The following is a 17,242-nucleotide window of genomic DNA, read 5'->3' as shown; positions in this document are numbered from 1 at the left end:
TTACACGCCTTCATAGAAGGCTAAGAAAACAACACAACAGTTACAACCTACAGAAAAACAAGCACAGATATTACACCAGCAAATCTGCAGGTAGATTTCACAAAGAACACAAAACTAAATTTCTCCCTAGTCTTAGAAATTTGCTCTTCCCTACAATTCTAGTATGAACTTCCCACAAAATTTCCTTTAAAATCTGCTCCTCTATTCTCAGTTGACCATCATGCTTGATGTCATTTATGGTGCGCCATTTACGGCATCCTAGCTGCAAAATATCCTCCCAAAACACAGGGGGTTACCTTCTTTGCAACAATTCATGCAAAACTTCCAAATACGATAACTGAAACTACATTTAAAAAATAAGTGGTCACGGCTCTCAAGTCTACTTCGACAGAAAAAACATTAAACATCACCCTTGTAACCTCACTTGACCAAACGTTCACTAGTAATGAGCCTATTCCTCTTAACAAACCATAGAATAAAAGTTTGCTTGTGGATGGCAAGAGAAAACCAGACTAACTGCCACCAAACAATCTCTTCATTTTTCTCCCTAAGAATCTCCAAAGTTTCTGAGCTCACATACAGGGCCGGCTCAGGCACTAGGCGAGTTAGGCCCTCGCCTAGGGCCCCCAATTTAATAAGGCCCAAAAAATATTTTTGAGTTAAAAAAAATAAAAAAAAAATTTATTTTGGACCCAAAAAAAAAAATTGAAGGCCCAAATTTTTTTTAATAGGACCTAAAAAATTTTTTTATCAAAATTTAAGGCCTCAATTTAATAAGACCTCAATTAATAAGTCCACTATAAATTTTAAAAATAATTCAAAAAATAAATTAAAAAAAGACAAACATTAAAGCCTTATACATCATTAAGGCCAATTCCCTAGAGCTCCTAATGCTACAGTACCCTGACGCCCTGATGCTACAATACACTATACACGCCTACCTCATTCATTCATCATCATGGCCTCTCTCTATAAATTTTTTGTTTTTTATGAAAATATAAACGTTAGAAATAAAATATTATTATTTATTTTTTATTTATTATTTAGCCATATAGGAAAAGCCAAAAGCCAAAAATATAAACTGCTGTCACCATGGGCATTTTAAATATCAGTCTCTATATTTGCCACTTTACCTCTCCTCTTTGCTTGCTCTTTTTTTAGTTTTTCTTCTCTACCTATCTCATCATTTTCTCTTCCTCTCCGACTCCGAGTGACTAAGTCTCTTGTCCGATCTTCAAGAACTGCTTCATAATTCCTTTGCCAAATCATGTTTTATTGTTCTATTTTTGTCATTTATTTTATTATAGTCATAATTTATTTTTGATAAATCGTGTTTGTTTAATTTGTTAGTATTTTTAATTAAACATGTCTACTAGAAAATATGCATCTGGATATGAAAAACTTAAAAAAAAAAAAAAAGAAAAAGAAAAAGAAAAGTAGACAAATTGATTGAATCTCAAAAAGGAGCTCTAAATAAATTTGTTATTAGCAATAAACAAAATATTGAGGATAATTTAGGTGAAAAACTCATAAATGAACAAGAAACTCATCAAAAAGAATTAGAAGATAATAAAAATGTTATTGATGTATCTAAATCTATTGCTACAAATATTTATGACCCTGGCCAATAGAAAAATATTGATGCAAAATTAAGGGATTTGTTAGTAGAAAATTGTCCAATAAGATACAATACTATAGATTTTCCTAAAGATGAGAACTCTAGGCATTTTTCTAATACATATTATATACGAAAATTATCAAATGGGGAGCAACATAATAGAAAATGGCTAGTCTATTCAAAAGATGTAGATAGAGTATTTTGTTTTTGTTGCAAGTTGTTTAATTCAAAACCTAATAGAATGCAACTAGCTAATGAAGGGACTAATGACTGGAAAAATCTTAGTGCTAAACTAAAAAGTCATGAAACAACCAATTAACATATTACTAACATGAATGATTGGATTGATTTAGAAATGAGATTGTTAAAAAATAAAACAATTGATAAAAATGTCCAAGAACAAATTAACAAAGAGAAAGATCATTGGAAAAGAGTATTATTGAGAATTATTGCTGTAGTAAAGAATCTTGGTAAGAATAATTTGGCATTTAGAGGACAAAATGAAAAAATTTACCAAGAAAATAATGGAAATTTTTTAAGTTTAATTTACCTTCTTTGTAACAATTCATGCAAAACTTCCAAATACAATAACTGAAACTACATTCAAAAAATAAGTGGTCACGGCTCTCAAGTCTACTTCGACAGAAAAAACATTAAACATCACCCTTGTAACCTCACTTGACCAAACGTTCACCAGTAATGAGCCTATTCCTCATAACAAACCATAGAATAAAAGTTTGCTTGGGGATGGCAAGAGAAAACCAGACTGACTGCCACCAATCAATCTCTTCATTTTTTTCCCTAAGAATCTCCCAAGTTTCTAAGCTCACATAAACACCCTTCTTAGAATCAGTCCAGATAGGTTGACCACAAGTACCCAACTTAACCTCTGAAAGTCTAGCTTGGATCTCAACTAAAGCTTTAGATCTGGGAGGCCTCCAAAACCAATTCCCATTGTACATCACAGAAGATAGCTTAGCCTCCACACTACTTTAAGCATAATAGACAACTCTATACCCAAACTTCTCAAGTAAAATTCCAGCAGGTGCCATTGATCCACCCAGAGATGAATGTTTTCCCCATCCCCAACCTCAAACTTCAAAAAACCTGTAGCAACATCCCCCAACTTTAGAAGTTTCTTCCTGCTCCAAGAACAATTTTGAGGAATGCTAACACTCCAAAAACTCCTTTTTTTTTTTGAGATTGTCTTTTACCCAAGCAGGCCAAATGGATCTTGATCTAGCAAAAGACTCCATACATGGCGAAACATGGAAGTTTGATTCCAAACTTAGACATGCCATAATATTTTTCAATTTGCCAGCCGCAAGTAATGTGTTCTTGTCGATTTTGTGGAATACTGCAGTCCACTTGAATGTAGAGGGGGAACTCTCTGTTTTTCTTTTCTTTCCTTTCCTGTTTTATCTTTTTATCTGTTTGTAGTCTATTAAGTATGAAAGTTACTGATTATTTAGAAGGTAAGGAGGAAAAGAGGAAGAAGTACTCAGAAATATTAGGGACTACATTTTTCCCTTAATACATTTCATTTCACTAATGATTTATTTATACAAGTGATTTACTAGCAGTTATACTGTAGCTGTTGCTTAATTTGTTTCTTTTTGTTGCTTTGTTTCTTTTTCTTGCTTTGTCTCATTGTCTTTTCTTTTGTTGCTTTGTTTCCTTTTCTTCTTGTATGGCTTAATAGTTAATACTCTCCCTCAAGATAAACCGTCCGATAGGATTATTGATCTAGGACCTCTTGAACAATTGATTGCTATGATTGAAACTCGGGGCTTGACAATTGTGGCCTTCAAATTTAACTTGACTTCAGCAATTTTAGCCAATAGCCCGTCTTTGAACTTTAGCCGATAGTGTGTAATTGGACTTTGGCCTTTAATTATTTAATTTGAACTCCGACAATTTTAGCCAATGGCCCGTAATTTGAACATTAGACTTCAAGTATATTCAAGCTCCTGCAATTTTAGTTAATAGCTCGTAATTTAGATCTTGCAAGGGACCAAAACTGTTGAAGTTGGGATTTTGCAGCCCAACAACTAAAAAAAAAAAGAAAAAAAGAAAAAACGTGTGTTTGCTCAAGGTTAAGAGAAACGGAATTACTAACCTAATTGGCATTTGATTGATTCTTTTTGATGGGGTATATTGGTAATGCCATTTTAAAAAAAAATTAGTATATAAGGAAAGGGTTACCAGGAATTAAAACCAGATAAAAAAAAAAAATTGTGGATACCCTAATAACAAACTTAAAAACATAAATAGTCTTCAAGTGATAACTCAATCAACTAGGGACCACGCTTCATGAAACGGAGGTCATTAGTTCGAATTTTCCTCCCTGTCTTGTGTGAACATATATAAATAATAATAATAATAATAATAATAAATTAAAAATAATAATAAATAATAATTAAAAATAAAAATAAAACCTATTAGACAATGGGGTGGCTGGCCACCGATATAAATTTTTCATTTTTTTAATTAATTTTAATATTTAATATTTTTTTAAGACACGTAACATTTTTAGGTGACGATAGGTTTCATTCCGTTAGTTTTGCTTAACGGAATCTATTGGAGGTACTAAGTTGTTTTTTTCCGTAAGTTATGTATTATTTATGATAGGATTTAAACTTTAGGTGAGAAAAAATAAAAATGTGTAAACTTAAATACTAATAAAATATTTAACTTTTTTATTTTATTTTTTGAGCCACTATGGACAACTTTTAGCTATAAGGAAAGAAGAAGAAAAATAGGCAGTGTTTGCGAAAGGGCTGGGGCGGGCACTGTTTCAGGATTGGTATTATAGCACACTTTTTAGAAATATGTATTTGATTGGTTTTTATGAAAATGTTTTGTAAAGAAAAGTGAAAAAAATATATTTTATATGAAAAAATATAAAAAATTTGTTGTGTAGTAATTTTTTTATTTGAATAATAATAAAAAAAAATGATTGATGTATTATAAAAAGAAGAAATATTAGGATTAATTTTGAGGTGAATGTTTTTTTTTTTTTTTTTGTGGAGTGAGGCTGGCCCTAGTACAGTGCCAGCAACAGGGCCATAAAGTCAGATGGACTAAAATATCCTTACAATCGAGACAATATCTATCCTTAGTTTAGACAATTATTCCCATTACAAAATATCTTTCCATTGACCTTTTCATGTGCAATCCGACGTGGCCTCCAACCAGCTATCGTCGCTTCTACACAAGTGACGAAACGCTAGACCAACTACTCACCTCCTCTCGAAACCCCAATTTGCTTCGCAGCTACACTCAGTCTGCCAATCAACCATTTCCATGGCTCTCGCAAACACCGCCTTCTTCGCCTCTTCCTTTTCCCTCCTTCGATCTAGGGTTTCGGGTCTCGATTTCGCTCCACAGCTCTCTCCGTGCGAGTCACTCAAGATTTTCCCACTCCGCCACGACTGCACTGAGCCTGTACTCATTTTCTCGAGGAAAAAGTAAGACACAGCCTCCGATTTCTCCTCCGCTAGCTGTTTGCTTGCCAAGAAAATGTTTATATGCAATATATCCGTAACTGAAATTTTCACCTTATGGCCCCAGCGAAAGTGAACCTCCACTTCATTTTTTTTTTGTAACTTGAAATTTTCATTTCTGCGAACTTCAGATGAGAAATTTGGCCTTCTCTGTTTTCTGAGCAACAAAACGGGGGGATTATTGTTGTCGATTGGTGATATTACTTTGTCCGAAGTATCTTCAATTCGAAAAATTGATCAGAATAAAAAAGAAAGGTGCTTGAATCCGGAAGCTCTTTGTTGATAAAATAGTGTGAAACGACTTCAGTTTGTGTACTGGTGCTGTGTTTGGCTCCTGAGAAAATGGTTTGAAAAATATAAGTAGTTAAGTGATTGATCGTCCGTTGGGTTACTGAGAAAAATAAGAAGGGAAAGAAAAGAAAACAAGGACTTAGAGTTTTGTGGTTTGAAAACTATAAATAGTTGAGTGAAGTATTTGGTCTTCTCCTCTTTTTCTTAAACCTATTTGAGTTTGTCTTGTTTTCACCCTCTCTATTTATTCATCAAGAAGAACAGTGATCTCAGAATGTGTTACTTGGCTGGGGCTATAGAGGCAGCTGAAGTGTATATATATATATATATATATATATATATATTTTTTTTTTTTTTCTTTCCAGCAGAACATTAGCTTATGAATGATTCTCCCCACTCATCATGTTATAATCACGTTACATTCTGGATGCCTAAGTTAAAGAAAAATTGTTTATTTCGATTGATGTTTGTGGCTTTTGTTTATCTTGTTCACTGATCTTGTAATTCTAGTTGTACTTCATGGTTTCTGACTCTATTAATCTTTGCACTTGTTATTAATAATTTATGCTAATATTGATGTACAATAAGTGATTTGGGTTTTTTTTATACGAAATTGGGAGGAAGTGACCCTGAACACTTTGTCTATAATATTTCTTACTGTTATGCAGGAATATTTTGCATGCATCTACTGATGGTTTGAATGCAGTTGATTCAACCTCATTGGTCAGTAAGAATATGTTATGTATTTCAATTGTTATTAGGAAAAATTCAGTTTGAAAGAAGAAAAAATAAATTCATTATCAATGATTATGGAGATATAGTTTTGATTTCATGAGCATTAATTTGATAGTTACATTTGGTTCCATAATTGATTTAATACTCTATTGAGTTAATTAAATTCGCCATATTTTTTCCATGTTAATGCCCGTAACGACTGAATAAATTGTTGAAGGGAAGAACGTGTTATTCTAAGTCTTGCATGGTCATCATGCCTTTGGTGTTGTGGTACATGCTTATGAGAATTTAAACAGTTCTTTGCTTTTCACACACACACACACACACACACACAGATATATATATATTTTAAAATGTTCTTTTTAAATATCTGAGATGTGGGATGGAAGTACTAAAATAAGGAGCGTGATTCTATCCTAATTGCCGTGTGTTTGAGGAGCTTATAGTGGATGAGATCACAGGAATTACAGTACTATGGCTATTCGTACTTCAATATTATTGATAATTACTCACTTGTTGGATTTCTTTGGGGCATGATTGAAGGTCTGGGTCACATAGGTTAGGAAAGGGAGCTTGGATGTGTTTAAGGTCTTGATGACTGAAGTGTATTACTTCCTTAGCAAATATATTTTTGTTAGACGATCAACCAGAAAGAAAGGACTGATATTAAAATAAAAGAAAAGGTAAATCACTCTTTCGAGAGATGATGAAATGACACATGCTTGCCTCATAAGTTGAAAAATTACTTTATCCTCCCTGGTAGAGTTATATAGTAAAGGCGTTACGATGTGGTAGGTTGAACATTATAGATTTATTTGCTCTTTCTAGTTAGGTGGTTCCTTTTATATACTTCCTGTGTACTTAGGGGCGTCTTATGCTTTCAATGAGATTGGTTTATTACTTCTTTAAAAGAAAATTTACAGATTTACCCATTTTTGTTGATGTGGTCTTTGAGTGCAAAGTATATTGGTTTAAATGACAAAAATGGGCACATCTATCTTTTTATCAATGGATTTTCCTTTACATTAATTTTCTAAAGTTATTTTATTTTCAATGTTAAAGAGATGAAGAGAGAGAGGAGGGTTTTCTAGGATTATGGGTGTGTAACCAGTTTGGGCAAGCACTTCCACCACCTTTATTATCTCTTAGGTCAACTATCACCGCTGTAAATTAACCATTGGATAGTACCTCTATCAAGCTCAGCCATCAATGTCTTCAACCTCAATGCATCACTGCCACCCACTTCACCACTGCTTCTAACCACCTAATGCTACTGCCAAGCACTAACCATCAGCCAAAGCTTTTGCTTGCACTACCACCATTGAAGCAAGGAACACTCCCTCGTCAAACGTTCACCCATCATCGTCACAAACCAAAACCATTGCCCCTATGATAAATTAACAGAAGCAACCCCCACTCCATCATACCCGCTGTGGCTGCGCCAATGTCAAGCTCCCATTGACACACACAAACTGACAACCACCAAAATTTCCCATCTTCTTTGCATCAATCCTGTAATTACTGCAGTCTCCTTTGTTAAGCCACTCTTTTTAACTGACGTCTTCTCTCTCTTTTTTTGGTCGGGTGCCAACATTTCCTCTTTAATACCCCAGAATTCAACATTTCATGTGTAATTTTGGAGTTGATCTGATTATATTTGTGATTAAAGTTGAATTTGATTGTAAAAAGTGGGTCCTGACTTGGTCATGGGTCACGCTGTCTTTGATGCCAATAAAGAGTAGTAGCCTGTTGGGTTTGTTGTTCTACCTCCAGTGCTGTTGAAGCTAATGGAAGATATTGCAGATTTTTGGTCCTTCAAGGGCTGCTTTGTGATTCAGGTCTGGAGCTCTAAGTGTGCTTCAGTGGTTCTTGAGTTAACTTGGAGGTTTGCCTATGGACTTAGGTAAGTCTATAAAAAATACACCAAACCTTCTAGTGTGGAGAGTAAAGGACCAAACCCTTGGGCTGATGCATCTTGTCTATGGATCTCCTTGTGAAGCTGGCTGACTTTGGATCTCAGTGGGCCCCATAAATCTGTCTATTATGGGCTTTTCCATTGAAGGATGTTAGTGTGGTTGGTATTCCTTTAGAAAATTGAGCCACATGGCATAAAATCTTCTACTGATAGTAGCTGCTATAGCTTGCTGGAAGTGCTATTATTTTGCGCATTTCTGCTGAAAATCTTGCCAGCAATTCTTTTCTCATACCAATGAAAAGTAACCTTATCCATCCTATTAGAAAAGACACATCATATTTATTTCTCAATCATTAATAGAAAAATTGTCTGAAAAGAGGTAATATATTTAAAAATTGATGTTAAACTAATGTCTAGGAAAGAAACATAATTTTCTTTTGAAATGGTCAGAATCCCACATGGCACTCTAAGACGTTGCCAATGGTGCTGTATCATATGGTTTATAGTGTTCTTTTGTTATGCTGATTTACTATGTTTTGTTTCCTTTGATTAGATTATAAATTTCCTCTTGAATTTGTTTTACATCCTTTTACTTTATAAACAAAGAGTGTACTCAATAACGTTAATTTTTTTTCCTAAGATCAAAACCCTTCAATTCAGCTATAGTTCTCAAAGATTCATGAGTTGGTAAGATGTTTGATTGCCTTCTATTTTTTAGAAGTTTTTGTCTGTGATCCTTTTGCTTTTTCTTTTTTTCTTTGCTTTTTAAGCATTTGAATTTGGACCAAAGGTCACTTGGAATAATCCAAGTGGCCAAAATTATTTACAATCCATGAGTTCACTATCTGATTTATTATGCATTCTTTTTTATGTATGCTATATGTGGGAGGGGGAAGTTGGTTGCTACAGCTATATTTATGAGAATGGCATCATATATAGCTCAAGTATTACTAAATCTTTTTCTTATAAGAAATAAATTACCATTGAATTGATGGTATAACTGTAAATGCAGAAGTCTGATCAAGATGCTGATTATGTCCCTATGCCAATGGTTTTAATCGATCAAGATTCAGATTCTGATGCAACAATTGTACAGCTCAGCTTTGGAGATCGCCTGGGAGCTCTTATTGACACGGTAAAGTGGCTACTGACAATTTATGCGGTTCACTCCCTGAAGAAACACTTGTATAGGACAAAAATATATCAGGAATTTCTTTATTTATTGTACATGGAAACCCACTTGAGGTTCTTACCATATTGTGAAGGACTGTGGGAGTAGGCTGAAACTTTACCCTCTTTATGAAGAAAATTTTCTTCACTGATTTTCTAAGAAAATTCCTAACTTATTCTCAAATAGCACTACATTTGATATTCTTGAATTCCATAAATTAATATTTTTTAGTCACTGAAAAGTGGAAGCTTTAAAGGATCACTAGACAATAAGCACATATGGTTGGGATTATTGGTGGAAAATACATTAATCTAAGCATCAACTGCATGTTCTTACTCAATGATTGACAATCATTAATGGATTGTTTGGAGTTTATACTTTATACACTTTAATTTGAAATCTCAGGGAAACCTTTAGTATGCTACCTAAATACTTTTGTTTTCCATTTTCTTTTTTTTTTTTGATAAGTAATAAAAAGTTTTATTAACAACTATTATTTCCATTTTCTTCTATCTATGAATAAGTACTTATGAAAATATGCAACTATTAGTGGATTAATTTTGAAGGAAAGAAAGGCCTTGTGGGAGATCAGAGTTGAGCAAGTGTCAATTTTTGATTCTTTTAATACTGATATATTTTTTAATATTATTAAAGCTAATGACTTGCTTTGATTTATTATGCTAGGACAGATGAAAGCACTGAAAGATTTGGGACTGGATGTGTCAAAGGGAACTGTTTCCACTGAGGGATCAGTAAAACAAACAAAGTTTTTCATTACACGATTGTAAGTAATTCTATTGGCATCATCTTAATGGTACTTTCATAGAGATCTAAAGGAAACTTTTGATGTTCTGTAAGAATAGTCTAGTGGTTAGCTGCAACAAAACATTCTTTGAGTATGCTTTTTTTCTCCACATTTCTTCCTTTTTTGGTTGTAATGTGTGCAATAAATTCAATCTGCCATCTGTAGATGTTTGAAACTAAAATTTTTGATACAAAAACTTGGCAACACTTCTTGATTGGATGAGGGAAACTATTGGCTTCTCTTATTTTTCCCTTTTTTGAGTTTTTTGTTCTTTGTGATTTTAGACTCTTTTTTTTTTTTTAATTTATTTTTATTTTTATTTTATTTTTATTTTATTTTATTATTATCGTGCATCTCTTGTATACTTCCATTGTACAAGGGTTGTGCCCTTTTGTGTCTTTTTCTAATAAATTTTATTTCTCCCCAACACACACCACCAAAAGAAAAAAAAGGAAAAAGAAGATGAAACCATCTCCCTCACTGCATTTGATTCTTGGTAGAACCCATCAGTGCCATAATGTTGTGTGGATGGTCCAGTTCATTCTTTTGTGCAGAAGAGAAAAAAACGTTGCTCTCTTAACCATGTTGCATTTATGGTTAAACCTGAATAAAAGGGCTTGTTTCTCCTAACACCTATATTTGTAGGACAGAAAATTGCCTTATTTTTGCATTATAAGATGCACCAGCAGTCATTTTTCTTGTAACGACCGCTGGCTCAAGGATAGACGCATTTGTTGCACTAGAAAAGACTGATTACAAGTTCATCACTTGAAAGTCTGATTTCATTTGAGGCAGGATTCTCAATTGCTGTTAGTTTTAGAAGCTTTGTTGTGAAATTGATGGTCAGTCTTGGAGTTATTAAGCAACTTTGAGTTTTTAGTCAAGCAGGTCAGCAACAGCAATTGGGCATGGACAAAAGCATGCACTTTAACTAAAAACTACTGGAACCCGTTAGTCTGTTCTAAATAATTATGCCGACATACTCCCTTTTCAGATGGCATTGTAGAATGGCGAAAGGGCTCCTAGATCAAATTTTAAGGGAGTATTAGTGCACATTTTGCATGAACTAATAGTTGTAGACTCCAAGATGAAACTGTCTATTTTCCTGTTAAATCCATTCCACACTTTTCAGGCTTGTCATAGTGCAACATATCAATAAATAAACTCAGTTCCTTTTGGAGATATAAGCTTCTAAGCAAACCCAAATTTTGAAGCTGAGATTGTTGAGAGATTAGTTGCACCTTCACTTAATTCTTCTTGTTTCTGTTTTTAGACTTTTATGTAATGGATTTTGTTGTGTTTGCATTAACCTAGAAGGAGAACTACTAAGTGGAATTCAATAAGATGCTTTAAATAGTTTACCAACTTGGCAACGTTTCCAACACTAGCTATCAGAATTCTGAAAATTTTACGTCAGTCCAATAGTCTAATAGTCTAATTGTCTACTGTAACCTTTTTACTGCAAGTTTTAGCATTTACAGATTGAATTTGGTTATGATAGAGACACTGGGCGCAAAGTTGAAGATCCTGATATGTTGGAGAGAATTCGACTTACCATCATTAACAATCTGTTGAAGTATCATCCAGTGAGTATGCTGAATACTATATTTAAGTTTTATTTTATTATTTTAAAATTTTTAGGGATACAAGCTGAACTTACACTTCTTACAAAAATAATTTTATCATCTGTAAGTCTTATGGTTTCTTCTTAATTTCTTGTAGGAATCTAGTGTGCAACTTGCTATGGGTGAGGCTTTTGGAATAATAGCTCCAGAAAAGAAGGTGATTTTGTTGAAGATCCTTTTAGCTATATTATTTTAACCGTTTCTTCTTATAAATTATTTTTTTCCCTTTTCTCCACATTGGACAAACTTTTCAGAGATTGAGCTTCCAGTGCAGATTTCTTATTTACCTTGACATTTACTTGGGGTGCAAATACAAATAGAGGATTCTTAGTTTTCCCTAAACTTAGCTTTTGTTGATGTCTTGATGGCTAGAATATAATATCGGTGGAAATATATATTCTTATAGCTGTCAGCCATAACTTGTCAAATTGAGTGTTTTGGAACATTTGGATTGAATAGATTGATCTCCATGCATCGTAAAGCAGCCAAGTGCTGTTTTGTTGTACTATTCCGATTGTAGAAATGCTTGTCTATATTTTAATCAATCAATGGTGATTCTGTGCAACAAAACAGCATAGGTTACACGGTTTTGATTCTAAAATTTGTTTAATTTCCTTGTGCTGTGCAAGTCTTTCTGGACATATGTGGTTATATGTATATATAGGTAGTCAAATGATCAAATTTTTGTTATAGAGAGGACTGAAGAGACCATATATAACGGAGCGGAGATAAGCAGACATCTGCGCTGTTTTGTGAGAGAAATGGCCAGCTATCCTTATAGGGGATAATGTGAACTGACTGATGGCCAAAATGGCTGAAGATTTGTCTGTGCGTTACATACGAACATATATATACACACACATATACATATATTTATTTATTTTTCCTTTCACAATTTTGTCAGTTCAATAGTATTCAATATCCACAGATGCAGACTACGGAAGAAACATATTGTGTTCTTGACAGAAAATGCCAGAAGGGACACGAATAATGTCCTTGCGTGATTTATTCCCACTTCCCTCCCCACCTCTTGGGCCCTGGTCTCGCTCTTTCTCTTTCTTTCTATCTATCCTTTGGTTCTACCGCTTGCCTTTCTCATAGAACTATTACATCTGAACAAGTTCATCTGGCATCTCTAAACTTTTATGGTGTATTACTGATTTGTTGATCAAATGTTCTCCCCATTTTCCATGTGGTTCCATGGGTGGGACTTATTCAAATAAAAGGTATAATTTGTAATATATTGGGGATCATTCAGAATTTTCATAGCTATGATCTATAGTAAGCTCAACCAACTTCAATTTCATGTGCTTTTTGTGACTTTACAAAGTCGAACTGAACTTTGTGATTTTGTTCTGCAGCTTGATGTTGATATTGCAACTCATATACAAGTCAAGGAAGATGGACCTAAGAGGAGGTTTTCCACTTGTTATTAAGTTGTCTTTAAGCATTATAATTTGTTGTTTATTTTTATGTTTCTCTTGTGGTTTTTCCTTTTTGCATGACCCAACCTATTGGGAAGGTCATACTCATGAATGAAGTTTGACACTTGTTTGCAAAGAATGGGTGCAAAGATCTTTCATCTTATTATGCATTTTTCTCTACAATTTACAGCTTACTTTATATAGAGACAGCAGATAGACCTGGATTACTGGTAGAAATCATCAAAGTTATTGCTGATATCAACATTGATGTGGAATCAGCAGAGATTGATACTGAAGTATGCTCTCTCTCTCTCTCTCTTTCTCACCCTACTTCCACTCATGATCATTTTCTCATCTCTGATCTAACAGGGACTGGTAGCCAAAGACAAGTTTCATGTCAGCTACAAAGGGACAGCATTAAACAGTTCCCTGTCTCAGGTAAAATGGTTTGGTGCCAACAATGTTGGGGTACAAGATCCTCTCAATTTCAATTGAAATGGAGAGTATCCATTTAGTGTAAAATGAGGGGTAATATTGTCTTAACATTAAAGTTGAATGACAAAATTTACAATATTACTCCTCCTTTTACACTAAATGGATACTTTCAATTTCATTTGAAATGGAGAGGATCTTATTGCCAATGTTGGGTGCCTTGGAAATTTTGTCGCATTTGTAGAGCATGTGCTCAACTTATATGTTCTAGGTTTTAGACATGGTTTATATCTTTTAAATGATTAAGAGCCTGTTTGGGATTTTGTTAGGGAGGGTAAAAAGTACTTGTAATACCTAAAAACTGTGTTAAATAAAAAGCTAGTATGTTTGGTAAAAAGTTTCAAAAGTATTTTTTTTTACTTTTTTGAAGATACATTTCTCTATTTGACTACAGTATTTTGAGTGTGCAGGTGTTGGTGAATTGTCTACGCTATTATCTCCGAAGGCCGGAAACAGATGTAGATAGTTACTAATACTCGGGAGTACCACTTCTTGGCTGTAAACCCAATGTAACTGTTCTTGTACCAAATCATCCTTGAGCTATTAAAATCCTCTGTTTGAATTGTGTGCTTCTAGAATTTGAGCTATGCATGGTTCTTAATTGCATTTGGCAACTCTTTTGAAACTGATGGTGCATTACAGTCAGATTTTGTTTTAGATTTTGTCTGGTTTAAGAGTAATGCTAGAAATTACATTTTTATTTTATAATTATCTCATGATGTTGATATGATAGTCTCAACCAACCTTTAAATAATTCATTGTTAAAAAAAAAAAAAAAAATGGTTGGGATTGTCACGTTAATATTGTGAAATAAAAATGTGGTATATGACAGTACTCAATTTAAAATTGAGTCTTTTAAGTGAGGAAAATTACACAATGTTTCTTTACCTTTTATTTAGAAAGTTCATCCCAAATGAAAGTGGAGGTGAGCTAGAAAACTTGTAGAAGTGCTATACAATTGATGGCTTGTGCTCTACGAATTCTTGTACTATTTATCATCTGCATAATGGCAATTAGTTACATTTCATTATGAAAAAAATACTAAATCAATATATGTGGTTTACAATCTTCTAAAATACTCCCTATTTTTTGAAATTTATCTAAGAGATCGTTGTGGTTTTAGTTTGTGAAAACTTCACAAAACCACTTCCTAAACTTCGGAAAGGAATCCTTTCAATTTCAAATGAAATGGAGAATATCCAGTTCACGGCCAAGATTATTTTAAAAGAATCAAAGGTTTAAACATTGCCATGTATTTAAAAATAACTAGTTGAGCTCTAACATTCTAATCTAAAGAAAACTCTCACTTTAACCTCAAATCTTCTCTTCTTCCATCCAAACCCAAATTCCCCTTTTCCTTCCCCACTTCCTCAATCACCACACCTGCCTTCTTCGGTTCTAGCGGAACTTTCACTTTAACCTCAAATCTTCTCTTCCATCCAAACCCAAATTCCCCTTTTCCTTCCCCACTTCCTCAACCACCACACCTAGCTTCTCTGGCTCCGGCGGATCCTTCTCTGTGACGTATTTTTGCACCACCATCTCCTTCGTCGCTTGCTTTTGGCGTTCCTTAACCATGAACAAAGAACAAGGAAGAAGACTCTTAGTTTGAGTGTTATTGCTCGAGAGAAAAAGAGAGAGATCTAGACACAATGATGCTTTTGAAAGAGTTTGATATCTAAAATGATTCTCGTACCGGCGACAGGTTTCTCCACCACCACCTCATCGTCAGCTGAATTTTGGTGTTCCTCAGCTACAAACAAAAGATCAACTTTTTGCAACCATGTCGAAGTCCTCGGCTTCAAATTGTTTTAAAAAATCCCAATCTCAAATCCTCGGCTTAGAGGCATCCGCAACTATATAGGGACTTCTGTGAGCCACCAAAACATGCAGGCTTGTGTGTAAAGTGTTCCTCACCAAATATCAACACTCCATTTGAGAAAATTAAAAAGAAAAAAAGAATGAAACTTTATACAATTATGAACCTTCTTGGATTCACGCGGACACAAGATGTTTGAGTATTTTACTAGGTCTGACTTCAACGTATCGCCATTCCTCTAATCCTTCCTGGGTTTTTGTAGTTACTACCATTCTTCCAAGACACATAGGAGAAACAAACAAAAGTGAGAAAAATAAATAAATAAATAAATAAATAAAAAACCACTTTTCAACTTAGAAATCAATACTCGAACATCTTGTGGCCAATGGCACACAAAAAGCGAGTAGCAAGGGAGGAGGTTGCGGTGGAAAAACCAAATTGGAGAAATAGCCGCGGTAGAGGAAGTGGGGAGGGATATGGGTTTGGATGGAAGAGGGATTTGCCGTTAAAGTTTAGGTTTTCTTTTAGATGCCGTTAATTGACTGATTGATGATGTGGCAGATTTTGCACCTTAGATCTTTTCTAAAAAATCTAAATCGTAAACTGGAGAGTATCCAGTTTATTTCAACTGGAGATGATCCGAATCCCTAAACTTTCACTCGTTTTGACACTACCTCAAACTTTCAATTAAGGGTATTATTGAACTTTCAATTTCTTTTGATTATCATATTTCGTTAAATTTTGTCAATATATATATATATATGCCTAAATCTTTAACTTGAAATTTTGACAAGGATTGAAAGAAATTAAAAGTTCGATACCCTTAATTAAAAGTTTTTAAACTTCATGAATAATTTTAAAACGTGTGAAAATTTAAGAGGGTTGGTTTTGTGAAGTTTCTTTTAAAATAAATTTCTCAATTAGACATTTTTATTTTTAGGGAAGTTTATGCTATATAATCCAACCTGTCAGAACCAAATTAACCAATCTACCGTCTACATCTATATGATATGCTATATAATCCAACCTGTCAGAAAACATCATTTATCAAATTCTTTATTCAAAGGTAAATTTAACATTTGTTTTAACTCCTCTCCAAATATAAAGACACCAAAAGCAAAAGTTATTTATTTTTTAATATTATTTTTATTGTTAGGATGACATTTTGGTAAATCTCTCACATGGAATCAAAGTGAGTGAGTTTCATGGCAATTACATAATATTTAGTTAAAGTAGAAAAATATTTAGAGAGTTTAATATTTGGTAGTTTTAAAAAGTGGCTAGTTAAATAATAATAAAAAAAGATCACATTTTGAAAGTTAAATTTTAAAAAAATTAAAAAAACTTGATGCGAATGCTCTTACATATGTAGTCCAGTTTAATAATATTAGATTTATAAGGGAGGAACAAAATCGTCTTTGCATTCAAGCACAAGACCGGCTTGATATATTCGCTTTAGGTGAAAAGTTTAAGTGATTTTTTTTTTTTTTAATATTAATTAAATAATATTTATTTTAATATTAATATTATATTTTCATTTAAAAATTATTCTTTTTGATTTTTCATTCAGTGGCCTGCCTCGGGGTTACCAAATTAATATTTAAATATAAAAGAAAGGGTAAAGTTCACTTAACCTCCTTAAACTACCTGATAATTATCTTTCTAAACTTTCAATTGTGACAATGTTCTCTCATACTACCAAAACATTGACAATGTTTTCCCAAGGCTAGAAAAATGACAAAATTAATCTTAGTAAAATAAAAAATAAAAAATAAAAATTTACAAAAAAATAAAAATGAAAATTAGGGGTGCCGAACCACCCCTAGGTAATTGGGGATGGT

General features: G+C 33.5%; 1 protein-coding gene across 1 annotated transcript; it reads left to right on the top strand.

Annotated features, from left to right (window-relative positions):
• The first annotated feature begins 4,792 nt into the window (after window positions 1–4,792).
• On the top strand, window positions 4,793–14,239 carry LOC132182841 (ACT domain-containing protein ACR12). Its single transcript, XM_059596198.1, has 10 exons — window positions 4,793–5,088; window positions 6,084–6,138; window positions 9,078–9,200; window positions 9,926–10,020; window positions 11,543–11,627; window positions 11,764–11,823; window positions 13,028–13,083; window positions 13,281–13,386; window positions 13,460–13,528; window positions 13,993–14,239. The coding sequence occupies exons 1-10, from the start codon at window positions 4,925–4,927 to the stop codon at window positions 14,053–14,055; spliced, it is 876 nt and encodes a 291-aa protein (XP_059452181.1). The 5' UTR covers window positions 4,793–4,924; the 3' UTR covers window positions 14,056–14,239.
• The last annotated feature ends 3,003 nt before the right edge of the window (window positions 14,240–17,242 follow it).

This window comes from Corylus avellana, chromosome ca1, assembly GCF_901000735.1.
Source record: "Corylus avellana chromosome ca1, CavTom2PMs-1.0".
NCBI lineage: Eukaryota > Viridiplantae > Streptophyta > Magnoliopsida > Fagales > Betulaceae > Corylus > Corylus avellana.
Note: the sequence above shows the minus strand (reverse complement) of the source record. Positions and strands in the feature narration are given on the sequence as shown.